At 42.3% G+C, this 19292-nt stretch overlaps 7 protein-coding genes across 7 annotated transcripts; 3 read left to right on the forward strand and 4 right to left on the reverse strand.

Moving 5' to 3' along the window:
- Nucleotides 1-120: 120 nt before the first annotated feature.
- On the forward strand, nt 121-7185 carry C922_00515 (hypothetical protein; the record flags this gene model as incomplete). Its single annotated transcript, XM_008816131.1, has 1 exon — nt 121-7185. The coding sequence occupies one exon, from the start codon at nt 121-123 to the stop codon at nt 7183-7185; it is 7065 nt and encodes a 2354-aa protein (XP_008814353.1).
- Nucleotides 7186-7237: 52 nt separating this feature from the next.
- On the reverse strand, nt 7238-8668 carry C922_00516 (hypothetical protein; the record flags this gene model as incomplete). Its single annotated transcript, XM_008816132.1, has 1 exon — nt 7238-8668. One exon carries the CDS (start codon nt 8666-8668, stop codon nt 7238-7240), a length of 1431 nt encoding a protein of 476 aa, XP_008814354.1.
- A 1016-nt stretch (nt 8669-9684) lies between these two features.
- Nucleotides 9685-10267, reverse strand: C922_00517 (hypothetical protein; the record flags this gene model as incomplete). Its single annotated transcript, XM_008816133.1, has 2 exons — nt 9685-9899; nt 10111-10267. The coding sequence occupies 2 exons, from the start codon at nt 10265-10267 to the stop codon at nt 9685-9687; spliced, it is 372 nt and encodes a 123-aa protein (XP_008814355.1).
- Nucleotides 10268-10405: 138 nt separating this feature from the next.
- Nucleotides 10406-10810, forward strand: C922_00518 (hypothetical protein; the record flags this gene model as incomplete). Its single annotated transcript, XM_008816134.1, has 1 exon — nt 10406-10810. The coding sequence occupies one exon, from the start codon at nt 10406-10408 to the stop codon at nt 10808-10810; it is 405 nt and encodes a 134-aa protein (XP_008814356.1).
- Nucleotides 10811-11313: 503 nt separating this feature from the next.
- C922_00519 (hypothetical protein) lies at nt 11314-12583 on the reverse strand (the record flags this gene model as incomplete). Its single annotated transcript, XM_008816135.1, has 4 exons — nt 11314-11499; nt 11713-11883; nt 12128-12245; nt 12441-12583. 4 exons carry the CDS (start codon nt 12581-12583, stop codon nt 11314-11316), a joined length of 618 nt encoding a protein of 205 aa, XP_008814357.1.
- Nucleotides 12584-13818: 1235 nt separating this feature from the next.
- On the forward strand, nt 13819-15090 carry C922_00520 (lipoate-protein ligase A; the record flags this gene model as incomplete). The annotated part of the gene is made up of 1 exon (XM_008816136.1): nt 13819-15090. The coding sequence occupies one exon, from the start codon at nt 13819-13821 to the stop codon at nt 15088-15090; it is 1272 nt and encodes a 423-aa protein (XP_008814358.1).
- Nucleotides 15091-15854: 764 nt separating this feature from the next.
- Nucleotides 15855-17914, reverse strand: C922_00521 (hypothetical protein; the record flags this gene model as incomplete). Its single annotated transcript, XM_008816137.1, has 4 exons — nt 15855-17087; nt 17212-17244; nt 17532-17593; nt 17788-17914. 4 exons carry the CDS (start codon nt 17912-17914, stop codon nt 15855-15857), a joined length of 1455 nt encoding a protein of 484 aa, XP_008814359.1.
- Between the last annotated feature and the right edge of the window lie 1378 nt (nt 17915-19292).

Here is a 19292-nt window from a genome sequence, read left to right on the forward strand (position 1 = left end):
TGAAGTGCCAATCGATGTGTCACTCGAAGTGCCTATATATACTCCACACGAAGAGAACATTTTGCGAGCAGGAGTGATACAGGGAGGCGCCTCTTTTTGTGTGTTCATTGGGCGATCCCCATGATGCAGGGCGGCACTTGTGAGGAGGGGGGAGCCAGCGTGGGAAGCGTAAAGTTCGTAACAAGCGGAAACTGTGTAGGAAGCGGTAACTGTGTACGAAGCGCCAACTTCATGGGAAGCGACTACTTGAGAGACATCTTCCAGTGCAGAGACAAGAAAATAAAAATCTTCAAAGCGTACCTGAAGAAAAAGCTGAACGTGGAATCGTATACCCTGGGAGAATACTCACTCAAGCATGATGAAAAATTCCGGAGGATATTCTTCGAGAACATTTTAAAAGAACATATCATTGGGAAGAGGAAGAAGGACAAATTGTTCATCCTAAACGAACTACTCATGGACAAAGGATTTTTCCAAGATGATTTCTACTATCAATATTTTTTACAAAATGTTCTGTTGCTAGAAGATTTTACTTTAAAAAGGCTGGAGGGGAATCACCATGGAGATTTCGTCTTCAAAGAGAAAAAAAATGACATACTGAATTGGAAACAGGGTTATAGTCATGTGAAGAAAAAATTGAATGAAAAGGGAATTGACCAGAAAAGTAAAATCTACAAAAATTCTGTACTTCTGTTTAACTCGACAAAGTTTTCCTACGAAGATAAAAACTGTTGTGATTACTTTTACAGCTTAAAAGTTTGGGACATTTTCTTTAATTATGTTTCTTTCGATTTTTTAAATTATCTCCTGTCGAATACACTTATCTTCATATCGGACTTTTTTTTTCTTAACCTGAGTGAGAAGCTGCCTGTGCAGAATTCCTTCCTTGTCTTAGTCAGCCACGTCGATCTCAAGTATGATGACATGAATGAGGTGCAAGACAGGATATTTTCCAAGAAGAAGAAACTCGCATATAACACGAAGCAGGTGAAGATCATTTACCAGAGGGACCACAGTAGACGCCTCCCCGAAAAAGAGCTTCTCAGCTTGTTGCCCCACAAAGTGGTGTCTTCCCACCCTGATGGCACCCCCCCCCAAGGGGCGCCTTCCCCATTGGATATAAATGGCACTCCAGAGGAAAGGGACCTATACAGAGAAGATGACCCAGTGGAGGAACACCCCAAAGAGGAATTCCAATCTGTTACTAAACCGGATTGTGCAAAAGGGGCAAACAAAAGGAAGATCGACCAGTGGGGTAGCGAAGAAGAAGTTATTGCAGGTAAGAAGTGCAAAAGGAAGAAAATGAATCCAAGCGATGATTCAACGGAGGGAAGACAAATAGACCCCTTAAAATATGCAATGAAAAATAACGAGGCACAAAGAGAGGAAGCCACCCCTGCAGACGACACACAAACAGATGGACAACAATATAAATACTTATTCAAAAAGAAGAGACAAACGATTCGGCGGAACGAGGTTAGCTCATACGTTAATCACCTTTACCTAGTCCAGTGCAGTGGGAGAATTCTCAAAAATGAGTTCCTCAAGGAGATGAAGCAGATACAGAAGGAAAATAAGGAGGCAGAGAAGGCCCAGGAGGGTCACGTCGAAGTTTTGGAAAACGGGATAGAAGCAGCAGATGGAGAGGAGCGAGAATCTCCGAGAAAGGTGCTTCCGAAGATAAGCTTCTTTTCTGATGGAAAAGCGGAAAAGGAACCTCTCAGTTGCCCGAAGTCCAAACCTGGACAGGAGGAGAAGAAAAAGTGGAGCAAAATAATCATCAATCGAAATAACATCCTTCAACATAACACAACAAACAAGTACAAAAAGTTCCTCCTAAATAAGAGGATCCTTTTCGACAAAATTGAAAATGTCCCCTTGTTCACATACCATTTGCTGAATTATATTTTCAAGTCAGATCAGAAATACTTTTTCCACAACAATTTCATAGATGAATATAAACATAAAATTTCGAAGCAGATAAAATGCAACACGAAAAAGAATGATATATCTTTCCTTCTGTTAAGAAAGGAAAACAGAACACCATCAAATGTGTCACTCTGTAGTAGGAGTAGAGACAAACGAAACAACGTGTCTGCCCGCTTGAAAAAAACGAACATACTGAAATATGTTTACTGCCATTTTGAACAATTCATAACAAATACGAGGAAGGCAAATTTTGATAAAATATATAGCCAATATTTTCCAAAAAATAAAATGAAAAATAAAATTAGAAAAATTTTTAAAACAATTAAATCACGCATTATTGACAAATATAAAATTGTAAATATCCGGAGAAACAGGAAATTCATCAAACAGAAAATGTATGATGTTTTTTTTAAAAAATCTGACTTCCTTTCATTTTCTCTTAAGACTTATAACGTTATAAATTTCCTTGTACATATTACGAAGAAATGTGTGCCTGTGAAACTTCTGGGCAGTCGTCACAATTTTAAGGTCTTCATAAAAAATGTGAAAAATTTTGTCCTACTGAATTATAAGGAAAATTTTACCATGGACCAAATGATGAAGCACGTTAGGGTTAGAAATGTCTTCCAGAAGGCGGTCTCCCACAGGTGCGGCAACAGGTGCGCCAGCAGACACGCCAACAGGGTATCACACAGGCACGTGGAGAACGTCCAAGTGGGTGCACTGGAAGGGAGTGCAACCCAAGTGGTGACCCAGGCACTTCCCACTCATTGTACCGACAACCTTTATAAAGAACCCAAAACGTGGAAGTCAAAGAGGAGGAGCAAACAAATGCGGTTCTTCGACCCGGAGAAAGACACATCCATATTTGAGACCCTTAGGAGGAAATATTTGATGAAAAAAAAAAAAATTCACATAGCACTTCTGAAGAGGCATCTCCTAAACAGACTCATTTATTTCCTCTTCAATTATTTCATCATGCCTGTAATTAGGAAGTACTTTTTCCTCACCAAATCGGAGCACACTATTCACAAAACGATTTTTTTTGACAAGAAATCGTGGAACTACTTCACCAAGGTTTCTAACTTTTGTCTCTACCACCAGAACTTCCGCGGTAAGAAGCTAGAGCGGAGGGTGGAATCAGGAAAGAAAGGGCGGACAAGCGGTGGGAAGCTCAAGAGGATGAAACTCCAGAAGGGTCATAGGATTTCCAAGGGGAGACAAATCGAAAACGGGAGGGAGCGCCCACCCGCACTGCGAAACCGGGGGGAGGAAAAAAAAAGACAAAAACATCAAAGTGGCATAATACGAAGCAGCAGAAAAAATGAACGTTTCCAATGTGGAAAGAAGAAACAAAGAGGCAGGTCCACCTCAACCGAACCAAACAAACGCATCGAAGATCTATACCAAATGACCATTCTGAGTAAAAAAACGGTTAGACCGTACTTAACCAAGTTCTATTACAAAGTGAAGAAGAAGTATTTCTCCCTCAGGAAAAAGTACCTCCTCTATCGAACGAAGATGATCCCTCAGGTGGACAAACAATTTGCACCCTATGTACACTTTGCTGACCAGAAGGGACACCTCTTCAGGTTTATTTCGAAGCGATTTTTTAAAAAAACAAAAAGGAATTACGTTAAGCGATTTTACCGATTGGTCAAGCGGGTTAGGAGAAGGATGATGAGCATAAAGCGCGTCCGAGATGGGGAGACAAAACAAAGGAAAGACGACAAAATAGCCGGGCCTTCTGCAAAGAATGATCCGATCAGACGCGCCGAAGCGAGGACGCCCACAAGTGCATCGATATGCAGGGGAAGGACCCCGCGGAAAAAAAAACCCGAGAAGGAGAAGACGGCCAGGATGGAGAAGGCGAAGAACGCGAAGAACACGAAAAACACGAAAAACACGAAAAACACGAGAAACACAAACAACGCAGACCGCGCGAACAGCGCGAAAAAGAAGAAAATTCACATACACAGAATAAAAAGCATGATAGAGAAGCGCAATTTTCTTCTCAAGCTGAATTCAATAAATCGGTTTTTTTCGAAAAAGTTAAGAATAAATTGGGTGCCGAAGAAAAAAGGGCTAAGACCTCTAATAAATCTGTCTACGTTGAACGTTCCAGAAAGTGTAAAGAATCGAATCAGGGAAATTTTAAAAAATAAAAAAAGCAGCGAGTTTTATTTCCACAACATATTGAATAACATGGGAAAAGATAGCAAAGAAAAAAAAAAATCCAGGAAAAAAAAATACAACAGAAAGAACTTCAACCCAGTGTCGTTAAATCAGTTATGTAACTTCTCTTTAAAATGTCTGGGAAATGTGAGAAGTAATAACAGCGTTTTATTTCAAAACACGCTAACCAAGACAAACGAAACAGAGTTAAAGCTTAAGAAGTGGCTGGATTATTTGAAGAACTGGTTTTATCGGAAAAAGAAAAATAAAAAATATATAAAAAATAAATTAAAAAAAGGAAAAGTCATCTATGCATACATCTGTATCGGAGACTTCTCCAATTGTTACGAACATATAAATCATAATTATCTCTTCAAAATATTGAAGGATTTTCTTCATGGCATTTCAAATTTTGAATTTATATATGTCTTTAAAAGATCCTTCCGTCTCTATAATCATTATATGAACAATTCCCTCCTAACCTATTACCCTGTTAACGTCCAAGAATTCGGCAAACATTGCATTAAAAATTTGAGAGAGCTTATTGTAAAATCAAATTCGAACAAATCGCACAGCTTCCTCCTCAGACAGTTTTTTAAAAATAGCTCCTGCTCCGATTTGTATATTTTCTCCGACTCTTACAAAAGTGTGCAGGTCGAAATGAGAGACATCCTCATGACCATCATCACCATCGTTCGGTACTATTACTTAAACATCTACTTCAGCATCAAGGAGATAAAAATGCAGTGGAGAAATATTTTCTACTTTCAGCTTTTTCAGAAGGAGAAAAGGGAAGAAATTTATCGCAGCTTGCGCAGCAGGAGAACGTTGGATCAGTTGCGCTGCTTACAGGGGGGAGAGGAAGCCATGGAGGGGGAAGCGGTGAATGAGAAAGCGATGCAGCAGAGGGGTGTTATGGAGAACCCCCCTTCGGGCGCAACAGAACAAGTGGTCAGCACACCGCAAAGGGGGCCTTGCCTCCCCGACGGCCGGGCCGCAAATAAGGCGAACTCGCTCGGATTGAGGCGTCTTGCGCTAAGCACTGCCATCACCACTAGCGCTGCGGAACGTGACGATGGTAAAGGTTGCGAACATGGTGATGCGGATGAAATTGGAGAAGATGGGAGGGGAAGACCTACTAAGTTATCGAGGCGGAACGGAGACCAACTTGTGGGTCGCAGGCCCGGGGAGAATTGCAGCGAAATGGCGGCCTTGACAAAAGGGGAAGGGGCGAGAATAAGTTCTTCAGAAAGAATTTCCCCAAATTGCGCCGATAGGAGCGCCGCCAATTTCGCTGAAAGGAACCCCCGAGCAGAGGCAGAAAAAAACGTCCGAACATCCGCAGAAAAAAACTTCCTCACATTTCAAGACAAAAAAATCATCAGCGACATTTGCGGACTGCCGCAGGGATTCACTTTGTCCAACATCCTCTGTTCCCTCTACTATGCCTATCTGGACCGAAATGAAGAATTTCAAAATATTCTCTATTCAGATCAGGACAGGGGAAGAACGACCACTCCCCCTCATCTCCAGAGAAAAAATGTAAACGCGGTGAATTACCAAAACTTGAATTCTCTGCTAATAAGATTTATCGATGACTTTCTCTTTATAACGGTTAACAAGAGGAATATGAAGCGATTTAAGAAGCTGCTGCTCACAAGGAAAATCTGGGGGGGGAATATAAATTCGTCTAAGACAAAGATTTTCAAGCTTCCCCTTATTTATAAGAATAACTTATTTCTGGAGAATGTCTGGACAGGGGGAGAAGTCTCCGGAGGGAAGAGGTGTTATGGAAAGGGGAAGACGCGCCAAACTCTGCCGAAGCAACTGTCCGCATCGGAACATCCACCTCCGCTGAGCACTGAATGCGCCTCTCCGGACTCGTACATGATGACCCCACAGGGGCAAAGCGGGACCCCTTCAAGCATCCCGATCAGCGCCGAGATCAGCGCCGAGATCAGCGGTAAGATCGCCAGCCCGATCAGCGACGCGAAACGGAAGAGGAAGCCAATCGTTGAGAGCAGAGAGACAGTTGCAACTACCCCCCTGAGTGATGACTTGGCAAGTGCCGCAAAATGTAGCATCTCCAGTGGCGAACTCCAAATGGGGGTTACCGCACGAAAGGGGACCGTCAAAATGGCGAAGAAAAAAGGGGGAGGAAAGCTATCCAAAGCGAAAAGAAGCAAACTAATAAAAGAGCTGCTCGAAAAGAGGAGAAGGTTAACAGGAAGATTATCCTTTAGAGGGAGGCAAAAAATTAACAAGTCCCTGAAGCGGTTGATGCGGTTATCGAGGAGAAGCGAAAAATTTGCGCGTGTAAACCGCTGTACTGCTGGGCACGCCCGAAGCGTGATGCCGATCGAGTGGCTAAACAATTCGTACACATTTGACTTCGCAAGCAACTGCGTGCACAGCACATCGTGCCAGTGGAAAAACAAACAAGACGCAACCATTAGGAACCACCTGCACCTAAACAATGTGATCGTAGAAAAAAACTCCTCAATAAGCTATATGAAATTCTTGGTGGAAAATAGAATCATGAGAAATGTGATATCTAAGATGAAGAAAAATCACATGATTTATAGAAACAAGCAAAATACCTACTTTGCTTACAAAAATAATTTCATTCTCCTAAAAAGCGCCATCTTAAAATTCGTCTGTTCGATTAAAACGTTGAAGAGAATGTTTAATGCCTTTTACAACAATTGCTACAACACGAGATTTGTTTTTCATTTAATTTCCTATTTGAGGAAGTCACTTATCAAAAATAGGAAGATTAAATTTGTGAAGCTTTTTTTGGTCGACACTGCGTTGGAGGCGTTGCGGTACGCTCGGGTGTTCAATGCGAGCAGCCCGCTTTTCCCATGCCTTAGGCGTCTGAGAACCGTCAGGAGGAGGCTCCTTAATCGGTACAAACGGGGGAAGAGGCGGTGTAACAGATGGGACCATTTGGTTCAATACTATGACCTGTTTTGCCTCCTCCGGAAGGAAGTGCGCAGCACGTGGCCTTACATGTTTAAAATTCCGGATGACGCTACGCCCACCGCGGTGACGCAGAGGGGGGAGGGAAAAGCAAATTGATCGATCCAGTTTGAAAGGGATTCTCTCTACTTCCCTTCCTCCACCGCCAAGTTTAAAGGCGTGGCTTCGTCTCGAGCGAAATGCTAGACACAGTCTTCAGCGCTTGTAGCTTGCCATGGCGCCCCACACGGATGTTAACCAAGCCTTTCTTCCCAATATTGTAAAGAGTGTGTGACACGCCCTTGTAGTAGTAAGGCTTGGGACCATACTGATAGGAGCTAGGCTCGCCGGAATTCTGATAGACAAGAAAAGGGTTCGGTTCGATAACCCTAGAGGCTCTCCATTTAAACGGTCTAATATTGCTATAATAATGTTGAAACTTACGCCTGATAATGCCATGATATTTTCTAAAAGAAATTTTGTTATGCTTTCTACAAAAGTGAATTACATTGGATGGAATCTCTAACAGTCTCCTATTTACCACATTCCAGTATTTCGGAGCAGGCAGAACTTTTTTCTGAGGAAGATAACTTCTGGACACGTCTTCAAGTGCTTCACTAAAAGTTCTGCATGTATTTATATCCTTATCAACAACAGAGATGGAGTTCAAATTGTAGAGAGGCACTGTGGCACTAATCTGTAGAATCGATTCGACTGCTTCATCGAGAAGGATGTGACTAGAGCTGCTTGGTGCGTAGCCATAAATACCGGATGCGATGTCGGGTAGGATTACAGACGAAATGCATAACTCATTTAGTTGTTTTAACGCACTAGCGAAAGAGTATCTTAACTTGTTTGAAGACACATAATTATTTCCCTGCCAGAAATATGGCATTATTAAAAAGGCCAATAACTGTACTTTATCGCTAACGTTATGAGGCTTAGCTAAAATAACGTCTCCTACTTGTAACGCCTTGGCATTGTCAAGCAGCTTCTTAAATTCCTTTTCGCTGCTAACTTTGTCTTTTCCTCCCGATATATATTCCTCTTTGTGTTCATTTAATACATCTATGCGTTTCTTAATTAGTGTCTTTATGCTGATAAAGATTTCCTTCACTAATTCTCGCCCTCCTCTGTGTAGTATATATGCGCCAAATCCGCTTAGAGGCACAAAGTTTGAGACCATCGGGATCAGCATACAGTCTGCCTCCTCCTCCAGGATGTCGTTATGTACTACTCTTACAGTTCCGAATTCGTCTAATGTCATGCTTTTCATTTCGTGTTGGTAGTTAACCCTTTCTGATGTATGGAGATCCAACAGATCTACGTCATCGTCGGAGTTTTCTTCCACCTTTGATGCATCCATTCCATTCAAGTTTCCACCTCTTTGAAAAAACAAATCATTTATTTCGCTTTTCTTGTTGGGGAAAATTTCCTTCATTACGCTTCTATTCTTCCCCTCCAGTATATCTAACGATTTGATATAATCTTCATGGTACTTGAGAGCCCTGTCATTTATCGTCTTCAACTTCTTCGTCAAATAGGAACTCCCAAAGTTTCTCTTCCCTGCATGTGCAAAGCTTAGCCACGATGGCGCCTTCATCCTTTTTCTCTACATCGTTGTGGCAATTTGCTTCACTCCCGTCACGGTTGGTCTGCTGGTGCTGTTGCCATTTAGGCCCTCTCAAAGGGGAACCGCTTCGGTAAGAAATCCTGTTTCGACTTTTTGGTGAGAAATCCTGGATCACCTCTGACCCAATGTGTGGCTAGAAAGCTCCTTCTTCTGCTCAACACTTTACGAGGAACGCGACAGTTGAAAGGAACGAGCCACGTGAAAAACGTTACAAAAATGTGCTCTTTTATAAAATTAATTTGTGCTCATTTTAATACCCCTTTGGAACTCCTTGAATCACACAGAAAGGAGAAATCTTCTGACACATTGAAGCGCGGTTAAAAGAGGGCCACACATGGTGGTTATTTTGTACGCTACTTCTCCTATGGGAAGTTACCCCCCTCCTGTGTTTTTTTTTTTTTTTTTTTTTTTGGCAAACGCTTCGAAATGGAAGCTAAGCAGGATTAACTCCCTTACGATTTTACTGATCTAGGGAGTACCCCAAATTTGCAACTTAAAATGTGATGAGTGAAAATTAATTATGCGTTATAAATGCGTCACACCGAAGGTTAAAAAAAAAAAAAAAAAAAAGAAGCGGGAGGAACACATCCCAACAGTGTAGAATTATAAATGTAGAGAAAAAAAGAGGCGAAAATGGACATGAAAAGTTATCAAACGATCGGGCGAACATGTTGCTCCGCTGTTCTGACGTTCAACGGTTTATTCGGGAGATAGGACTTTTCAAATGAGAGACTTTTCTCACCATGTGTGTCGATCAGGAGCGAGTGTCTATGTAGAATTTGTTCGAAGAGCTTCTTCCACCGCGGCAGTGTGTGCGTATGTTTCTGCGTAGGGAAAAATGTTCCCCAATTGCGCTGCAGTGTAGCCCCCATTCCAGCTGAACGGGTGTGAAATTTACACAACAGCGACCGCATCCTCCACTGGGGTACCCCCAAATTTTGTGAAGCTACGCTAACCCCACGCATCTCCCTCTTAAGAGACACGCATCAGTTGTCGAGCACCTTCCTATAGCCATTCAGCTCGAACACTTTAATGATGTCTCTAATTGCGTCACTGTTATTTAACCCTTTTATGCCATGCTTTGAAAAGACCATACAGAGATCGTTGGACAAATTGTTAATCCCACCCTCAGCATCGGTGTAATTGAAGTCTGGGTTCAGGTCAGGGTTATTCTTGAGTAAGTTTTTTAATAAGGCTTCATCTAAGGAAAAAGGGTCCAGCGGGGAAGCACAAATGAAATGCGAGTAAGGGGGGGAAAAAAAAGAATTCCCCTAAAGGGGGACACACATATGGATTCTCCATACTAGGGGAACTTTGCCATATAAGGAGGAACACCTCTGAGAGCATATCCACCTAATGAAGAGTCTCCACAGCGTCACGTCTGTTCAGGTGCAGATGGGGCGAGTTTGTACCTTCCTTCTTAAAGTATATCGACTCATCGGCCGTTCTATTTCCATCTAAGAATTTCACGCCGGCAAATTTCTTCCTACACATGTACTTTATTTTAATGGTAACATTGTCATTTAGTTTATTTTTGACAAAAACTTTTCTGGCGAGTGCAGGTACCATTATAACCTCGTGTGCTTCTCGAATGTTTGGCGGATTGGTGGGGTGCGATAAATGCGGACTGGTGGCCAAAAATGGGAAATGAGAAAGGGTTTCCCAGAATGGGTGAGGCTGATGACAAATGAGAGACGCTCGCCACAAATGAGGAACACTGGCTACAAACACGAAATGATCACCAAAAATGACATAAGCGATGTGTTGAAGGCGAAACGCCAAGCACCAGAGCGCGAAGAAAATAGCGAATTCTATTTTTCCGCCTCTCAGCTTAAAAATATTAGACGAGGCAAATATGGAATTGTTTTCAAAAGGAAGTTTTTAACTAGTTCCAAATTTACGAAAGAAAAGAAAAATTTAAACGCAGATTTCGTTACAAAAATAGGAAGCCTAAATTTTGGGGAAATTTTTTTTTTTTTTTTTATTAAACTTAAAAACGATGAAAAAAAATTGGGAGATGCACAGATAAAGCATATCTTCCTATCTGCCCAGGAAAAAATTGCCTACGTGGGTGTACGCCTTTTATGGGAGAATCCATCACAGGAATTGTAAGGCGGTTCTTTTCCCATGCATGGGTAGCAATTGACTTTTAATCGCTTGACACGGAGGAGCTTAACAAAATTTGTATCATGTCCTCCTCTTTTATTATTATTTTTTTCTTTCTGTTCGCATTGTTTGCACAAAACAGGTCCATCTTTTGTCGCCATACGACGCCGCTATTCTATGGCGCCATTTCAACACTTCGGAAAAATGTTTTTAAAAATCACAGGAAAAAATTAAAGTTTTTCAAAAGCTATAACACAAAAACATGTTTTTATATGGGGTACCGTTCAAGGCAAAATTCGGGGGAGACGCGTTTGAAACATTACACGAATATGCGCATATGTGTACGTATATATTCACGGGGATGTGCTTATGCCAAACATACCTGTGCATGCATTCACGTAGGTATGTTGTGTGTGTACTTACGTACCTGCTATGAGTGTATATAATCATACGCGAGAACAAAAATTGGGTGAAACACTCTACATGCCGTCGCGCGGAGAAAAAACACACTAGACGATGGTTTTTATTTCGAAAAAGGACTTTATGTAGAATATATGAATTATGGTTAAGATAATTAGTAGTATTATTTGTACTTCTGACCACAGAATTAATTTGGAATTCATTTTTTCGTTAAATTGCTTGTACAAGTCTGCTTTCTCCATCATCTTTTCTTGCTCTTCAAAGACTTCAAAAAACTAACAACAGGGAAGGGGGAATGAGAAGTGCTAATAACGTGATCGCCACAAAAAGGGGGAAAAACAAATGTTACATATTTATGTAGACGCACACATGAAAATAAAGCAAAAAATAAACATGTACACACAGGGATCTACAAAAAAGGAAGAAAAAAAAAATATATGAACAGGTCAGGTAAAAAAAATGCTTAAGTAATTTCAAATTTGCCTTACTTGTTCATACAACTTGGATGCTTCATTACTTATTTTTTGTACATCATCTGCTGTACCCAACTCCGCATCGGCAGCGTCGTGGCTTTCTTTCACCCTCAAAGTAAACATTAATGTTATTTCTTCTTTTTTCTGGTTGGCATAGCAGAAGGAATAGGCGCCAGGGTTTGTAACCTTCATTTTGTGATTTGGCCAGGGAAAAGGGAAAAATAAATTAACACGAAAGTTGTTCTTGTATATGAAATGTGTATAGGTACATCCATACACATATAATGGGGCATGTATATGAATATCTCTCCTCCCTCATGGACACAACTTTTTCACTCTGCTCCGCCTTCCAAACGGATGCCAACGGCACGGTAAAATGTTTTCAAAATGAATAATCATTTAAAACTTGTCGTGCTTGCGTTTTGCTCACCTTAATCTCGAACTTGTCCTGTACATTTTCCGATTTGAAAATTTTCTCCCTTTTTTTGTCATTTCTGTTGATTATGTACATTAAACACAATGCGTTCTTGTCGATTATTTCATACGAGCTGATAGGGGGGAGGGGCTAACGATGGGTGCGCTAACGTTTGTACCATCGTTGGTGATATCTTACGTGGGATTACACTTGCACATGCTTACTACTGTATACATGTGTGATTACGTGTATTTCATGGCACATATTATATGCGTACGCCACGCCTCGATTGGACAGGCAAGAAAAAAAATTCAGCCCTGGCACCTACCCAACAATGATGTTATTTTTGTCAACTCGAAGGTGAAGGCAATCATTCTCCAGAGGACCTATGATTAAGTGGGTGCAACGCGCTACGTGCGATAGAAAAATCAGCAGGAGTAACACAAGAACGGGGCTTTTTAAAAACGCCATTTCTTCACTTCACGTGCTTGTCTCGTCACATTCACGCACATGTGTGTATACATGCACATATGAATGGGTACGCATATGTATATATATGTATGTGTATACGTGTCTACGTCTGTATGTACGTATGGGGGCTCCCACGCCTGCGCGATCGCACCCTAATTCCGGTGGTTCCTGTTTTAATCCCCCTAGGAGGTGTGTACCCCCCAAACGTGCGTGTGCGCATAAGTATGCTTCTGCGTGTTCCACCCTGCTGCGGCGATAAAGGTGTGAACTCAATTTAGCTATGCTCCTGATAAATCTCAGTGCCTTCCTTTACAAACAAACGTTATCGTGCGTAACCATACATAAACTAGCTGGGTTGGGAAAAAAAGGAAATCTCATTCGCAAGGGGAATACACGAATAAGCTGCACAAATTGGTCCCCCAAAAAAAGAAACAAAAGTCAACTAATTTAATGATTAACTGATTGGCAGACTACGCAGTGACAATGCTGCAATCGCATTCGTCATGCGTTCCTGCGAAGTATGTAACGTATTTATACAAAATGAAGAAAGAAAAGGAAAAAAATGCTACACTTTATTGGTACATATGAGGGGGCATTAAAATGAATCCCCGCGCGAAACGGGGAAGCAGGGAACTTTTTATGTGAGCATCATCGCGGCGGATTTGCGCGGCAGTTTAACCAGAAATGCGCATTCCATTTATGCAGCTTTTCCCCTGATACAGTTCACCGCACTAGCATAGGGCAAGGACGTTGTGCACCCCCGAACTGTGAGGAATGGAATGCCCCCTTCCGCCCATTCGCCTGCTAGCTACCCCACAATGACCAGTTAGTACCATATACATCCGTGGCGCCCATCCCGGACCTGCCTGCTAGCCGTGTTGTCACACCGGTGGAAGTCGGTCATGGGGCAACGCGAAGCACACATAGGGAACCACTTTTCAAAAATGGAGAAAAATGCAGCAGGAAAAATAAGGCCTAATGAAGCATAGCAAACAAAAACAGAGAAAAGCACAGGAAAGCATAGCAGAGCGGAACATAGCCCAGCATAGCAAACAAATTAACATAAAATGAAACGGAGCGCGCAACAGTGAAGCAGCCAAAGAAAAGCCCCGCGGAGCACTCACGACAACGGCTTTTCCAGCAGGAGATCCACCGCTACTTCTCTACAAAGCAAAGCAGACCAAAGGCACACCTGACGCAGGCGGACGCCGAAACGAGACCGATAACCCCGCAAAATGAAGCAGCGAATGAATGTGGCCCTGAAAAGGTGGTACTCATCCGAAAGGACGAAAAGCGCGAACCCATTGATCCTTATTTCGAACAATCAAAATATACATTTTAATTTATCCCTAGAAAACTTCCTACTAAATAATTACAGCGATTTGTTGAAATACTTAAATGTAAACACAATTGAAAAATATGACGACCCTGTTTTGTTCTTATGGAGAAACAACAGATCAATTATAATCGGAAAAAACCAAAATATCTGGAGTGAATGCAATTTAGAAAATATAAAAAAAGATAATGTCCAGGTGGCTCGTCGATTCACAGGTGGAGGAGCCGTCTACCACGATCTGGAAAATGTCTGTTTTACCTTCTTGAATAATACCCTCAATACAGATAATAATTTCTCCATCATTTTAAAAACTCTGAAAAGGCACTTCTCCATTGATGCGAAGAAGCAGGGAAGAAATGACATAACTGTGAATGATCGCAAGTGCTCAGGCTCTGCATTTAAGAAAGTGAGAAATGTGTTCCTTCACCACGGGACTATAATGGTGAATCTAGAGAAGGACGTTTTAAAAATGTACTTAACTCCGGATAAGATGAAATATATAAAACATGGAGTGTCTAGTGTTAATGCGCGGACAATCAATTTGAAGGAGATAAACCAGAATATTACTTGCCAGAATTTATGCTGCGCGCTGATTAAAGAATTTGAAGCATTTTACAAAAAGGGGGTATCCGACACAGAGGGGGAAGGGAGCAACGCTGCTACATTACATGTGGAAGACTACACCTGTGGGGACAGCGGTGCCACGTCACTAGGACAGCCCAACGGCCATCTCACCGCCAACCTAAACAAGAGGGAAAAAAGTACAGACAATTTAGTCGACATCTCGTCCCCCATCTCAAACCATTTCAATATCCATTACATAGATACAAATGAAAGCATTACGAAAAATCCAGAATTTCTAAAATATCTCAATTTGCTGAAAGATTGGGATTGGTGCTATGGGAAAACTCCCAAGTTTCAAAACCGACTATGTAGACAATTCAATTTTGGAAAACTCGAGATCTTTTTTAACGTATCGGATGGGATGATTAAAGATGGAAATATTTTTTCCGACTGCTTAGACGTCAACTTAGTGGAACAGTTAAAATTTATTTTTAACAATGATGTAAAGTATTCCAAGGACAGCGTTTCTTCGTTTTTACGCGGCTTGAAAGTGGAGAATAAGGACCCCCTGGCGGAAGTTACCGAGTGGATTTTGCAGGAACTTTGAGAGGTGGGGTGTTATCCGTGGGGTTTCAGCGGTGGGCTGTTTACCTTGGGGTGTTCACATAAAGCTGCACTTTTATGCGACGTTCACGCAAAGGTGTACCTATGTGAGGCTTCTTTTTCCCCATGAGTGAGCATCCGCCACCGGGGGTGTTACTGGGGCCCATAATGCCCGCATCCCGCATTATTACACATATGAACACTGCGCATGGGTACTCTGCCAGCAGCAGATTGCTCTCTCCAATTTGATCAATCGCTGCGTATTTATTACACCCAGTTTGACATTATAGTCTACACTACACTGCTCCATCACCCGGCACGCTTACGCGCAAAGGCGAGTTACAAAAAAAAAAAAAAAAAAAAAAAATACGCGCACATTTATGCGTGCACATGTTTGTAACCTATCATATACGAATTAAGAAAGCTAAGGACAAAAAAATAAAGAAAAAAAAAAAGAAAAAAAATCGTAAACATTAAAAAGAAGCAGTGGGGGAATGGCGTTCTGGTTAAAAAGGCAGGTGGATGTGAATGACCCGACGGCCGCCTCGCGCGCAGGCCATACCAGCAGCGCCGTCGCAGTTGCAGTCGCTGTTGCTACTGCTACACTTATGCTGCGTGCTTCCCCTTGCGACCCGTTTGGCCTCTCGTTTCAGCCCACATCGCAATTTTCCATGTCAGGTATATGTATCTATTTATATATGATGTACATTTTCCATTGCGACCTGTGAGCGCCACCACGGGATCCCTGCCTGATATTCCCCCAGCCCTTCACCTCCTTTTTCTTTTGGGCCTTCCCCTTTTTTTTTTCCCCGCATTTTTCTCAACCGCGTCGGCGTCTTCCCCCTGGGCGTCATTGTCACCGATCGTTTCATTTGTCACATTGGCTTCATCCGCTTCGTTCGTCACATTGGCCTCATCCGTTTCATTCGTGACGTTGGCCTCGTCCGCTTCGTTCGTCACATTGGCCTCATCCGTTTCATTCGTGACGTTGGCCTCATCCGTTTCATTCGTGACGTTGGCCTCGTCCGCTTCGTTCGTCACATTCGCTTCATCCAGTTCGATCGTATCGTTCGCTTCATCCAGCTCGATGGTCTCGTTTGGCTCACCTGCTCCATCCGCGCCATGCGCCTCGTTTGCCTCGCGCGCCTCCCTACATTTCAAGTCCTCATAGCCAATGCTGTCGGGGTAAAATTCGTCACTGCCTTTACAGCCCCCTCCAGGGAAGGTATTACCCCTTTGGAATGTGTTCACGTCGGTGTCATTACTGGTGCTTTTCTTGGGGGTGCCCTGCGTATCTTTCTCTTTCTCTTTCTCATCAGTGTAGTGACTTCCATTGGGGGATTTCTCTCTCGCGAGGTGTTCCCTGTCTTCCCCGTTGTCCTCGTTCTCATCGTCTTGCTTTGATTCCTCGTCTGCCTCCTCTGCGTGCTCCAGCGCGTCCTTCTCTACCGTCTCTTCTCCCGCTGCCCCGTTGCGTCGTCGCACCATTTCTTTTAAGTTTTGAAACTGGCGCAGCCAAGGCTCTTCCTGAAAGTCCACCTCATAATTCGATTCCTTAATTGCGTCGATTTTTTTTCTAATAAAATTGTCCGTCTCCTTTTGCAGCATTTCCGTTTTGGAGTCAAATTTAAAAGGGCACCAAAAAATAGTTGGCTGGCAATTGGTACTTATGAAATTCTTCATCTTCTCATAATGATTAATTAAATTTAATTTCATCAGCTTCGCTTCGTCTGTTTTTATCTGAGAGTCCACATTTTTTATTTCTTTAATGTGTGTAATGATTTTTTCTTCTATATAGTCAAGTTGGTATTTTTCAAATTTTTTCTTTTCTTCCTGTAATTTTTGTTCCACTCTTTTATTTTGCATTTGCTGCCTGATGACCGTTTCATTGCTTTTTTCCTGTTCCAGGGCATCCTTGGCTTTTTTCAAATGCTCAAACAGGCCCACTTGCAGAAGCCTCCTGTTTCTCGTCACCGTCGTTTCATCTTCCTCTAGCTTGGGCTGAAAAGTTGATGCAATGGAGGCGTCTATTCCTACGAGGCTACGAACTGATGTGTGTGCATGCACGCCAAGGGGGGAGGCTACACTTATACGCACACGCCTTTCTACTGGTTTCTCAACTTACCCGCTTCTCTACCTTGAATTCGGGAAAGTACTCCTAAGGATCGTAAAAATGGTAATAATGGGAAGAATGTCAACAATATGGGAAAAAATTGTAAATCGTGGTACAATCCGCGTTGGCCAAGTGACATTTTTCTTTAACGCTTCGTATGGATGGATGAAGGGCGAGAGATTGCACCTGAGAATAGGAAGGTTCCCCTCCCAATTTTGCAGAGCAGTGGGAAGTTTGTCTTTCCTCGATGGGAAGCCCAGGCCAGCAGGGTGAGATGAGAAGGCGCTCCAAAAAGGTGCGCAGAAAACACCGCAGCAAATATGTGTGCTTACCAAGCTCTCCCCGATGAATCCCTGCTTTTGTCTTTCCCTTCTGTTCAGCTCGTCTTTCTCATCTTAAAAAAAAAAAATATACCAAAATGGGAACAACATGGGACAATATGAAAACGAGTTTAATGCGCCAAAGTTGCATATGAAAACAAACTCGGAACGAACAAACTGCTGGGGAGGGGAGGATGCCCTGGAGTGGTGGTGGCACATTTTTTCAGGGAAACGCCTGCCCCCCTGAGCTACCCTGTGCCGTACATACCTGAGCAAAGGTACGACAACCTATTCAGGTCGTTCAAAATTTTCGTCCTAATGGCATCTCTCAGCAAGTAGTTTTTTTTTATGGTTAACTTCAATTTATCTTCCTCCGATAAATAGCTTTTCATCATAATGCTGAAGTATGTACTTTTCCTGCTTCTGTCCGTTAAGGCATATTTCTGAGTCCCTTTGGGAACAAATGTGGAGCCTAGCCTCTACTGGAATATTTTTTATGAGTCAATAATTTTTTTGTATGACCAAGTCAGGTGATTTTTTCTTCCCCTCTCTTTAATGTAGATAAACCATCCGTTAATCGTTCTTTCGCACGCGTACGTAACTTGTATAAGATTGTGCAGAAGCGAAAGAAGCGCTTCTTACCATCTCCCTCTCAACTTGTTTGCGCCGTTTCAGCATATTTAGAAGTTGGGAATGACCCGATTTTCCAAAATTTATTCCTCGACATTTGTTTGCCCGATTATTATTCCTACTCCTATCTTTTTTTTTTTTTTCGAAACCGTTTCCGCGTGGGTGTACCTTATCACGCCAGGGCAACTAAAAAAAAGAAAAAGGACGTACAATTAACATTGTGCACATGCGCATGCGAGAGCATATGGCCTGGGGACAACGTCCGGGGTTCTTTCTCATATACATTGCAGTATATGCTTCCCACTTTGTCATTTGGCTACTTTACCACTTCGTCACTTGTTTTTTCCACGTCTGTAATTTTATTCTTCCCTCCACACCGCTCTACGTTCGCCGTTTTTCTTCCTCGTCTGGGCCCCTTCATTTCTCGGAAGACTCCAAATCAGTCAGCCAAAACGACTGAGCCCCTCAAAATGACGTAAGGGGAAATTAACCAACAGGGGAAAACTCATTTATTGAGGTGAACTGAACAAATGTAAGTGTGACCCTATGCGGCATTAACTTTTTTTTTTCCCCCTTCAATTGAGTTATTCTCCACCGTGAAGTGTAATCGGGGACATCCATTTCGTAGCTCTCGCTCAGTGCAAATTTTTCCCAGCTGAGAAAAAGGTCGCGCCAGAAAGAGGAAATCTGTGCCAAATAATACCATACCTTACAATTGAAAAGGACGCAAAATTTTGTTTGGCGGCGAAACGAGGGAGAAAGACAAACCACAGATCGTTGCATATGCTCCTTTTTTTTCTTTTTTTTTTTTTTTCTCTTTTTCTCACTCTTGCCGCATGTAGGGCTTAAAAAGGAAAAGAAGTTTTATACTTAAAAAGGAAAAAAAAAAAAAACAGGGGGTATATGTGGATGGGACACACCGGCACGTACAGAGTGAGAAACAATTTACGTGGAGCGAGATTTCTTTTCCTCTCATAGAAAGGAAGCGGTTTCCCCGGCCTGTCCCTAAGCAGCAATGTGTATTTTGGTCTATCTGTTTCGTTTCAAAATTATTGCTTTCATTTTTGCCTTACACCTTTTCACCGTTCCGCGGCGCGGAGGGCCATTACCCAAGGTATGCATCCGGAACGTACGCTCACCGCA

Source organism: Plasmodium inui (genome assembly GCF_000524495.1).
Source record: "Plasmodium inui San Antonio 1 unplaced genomic scaffold supercont1.2, whole genome shotgun sequence".
Classification (NCBI taxonomy): Eukaryota; Apicomplexa; class Aconoidasida; order Haemosporida; family Plasmodiidae; genus Plasmodium; species Plasmodium inui.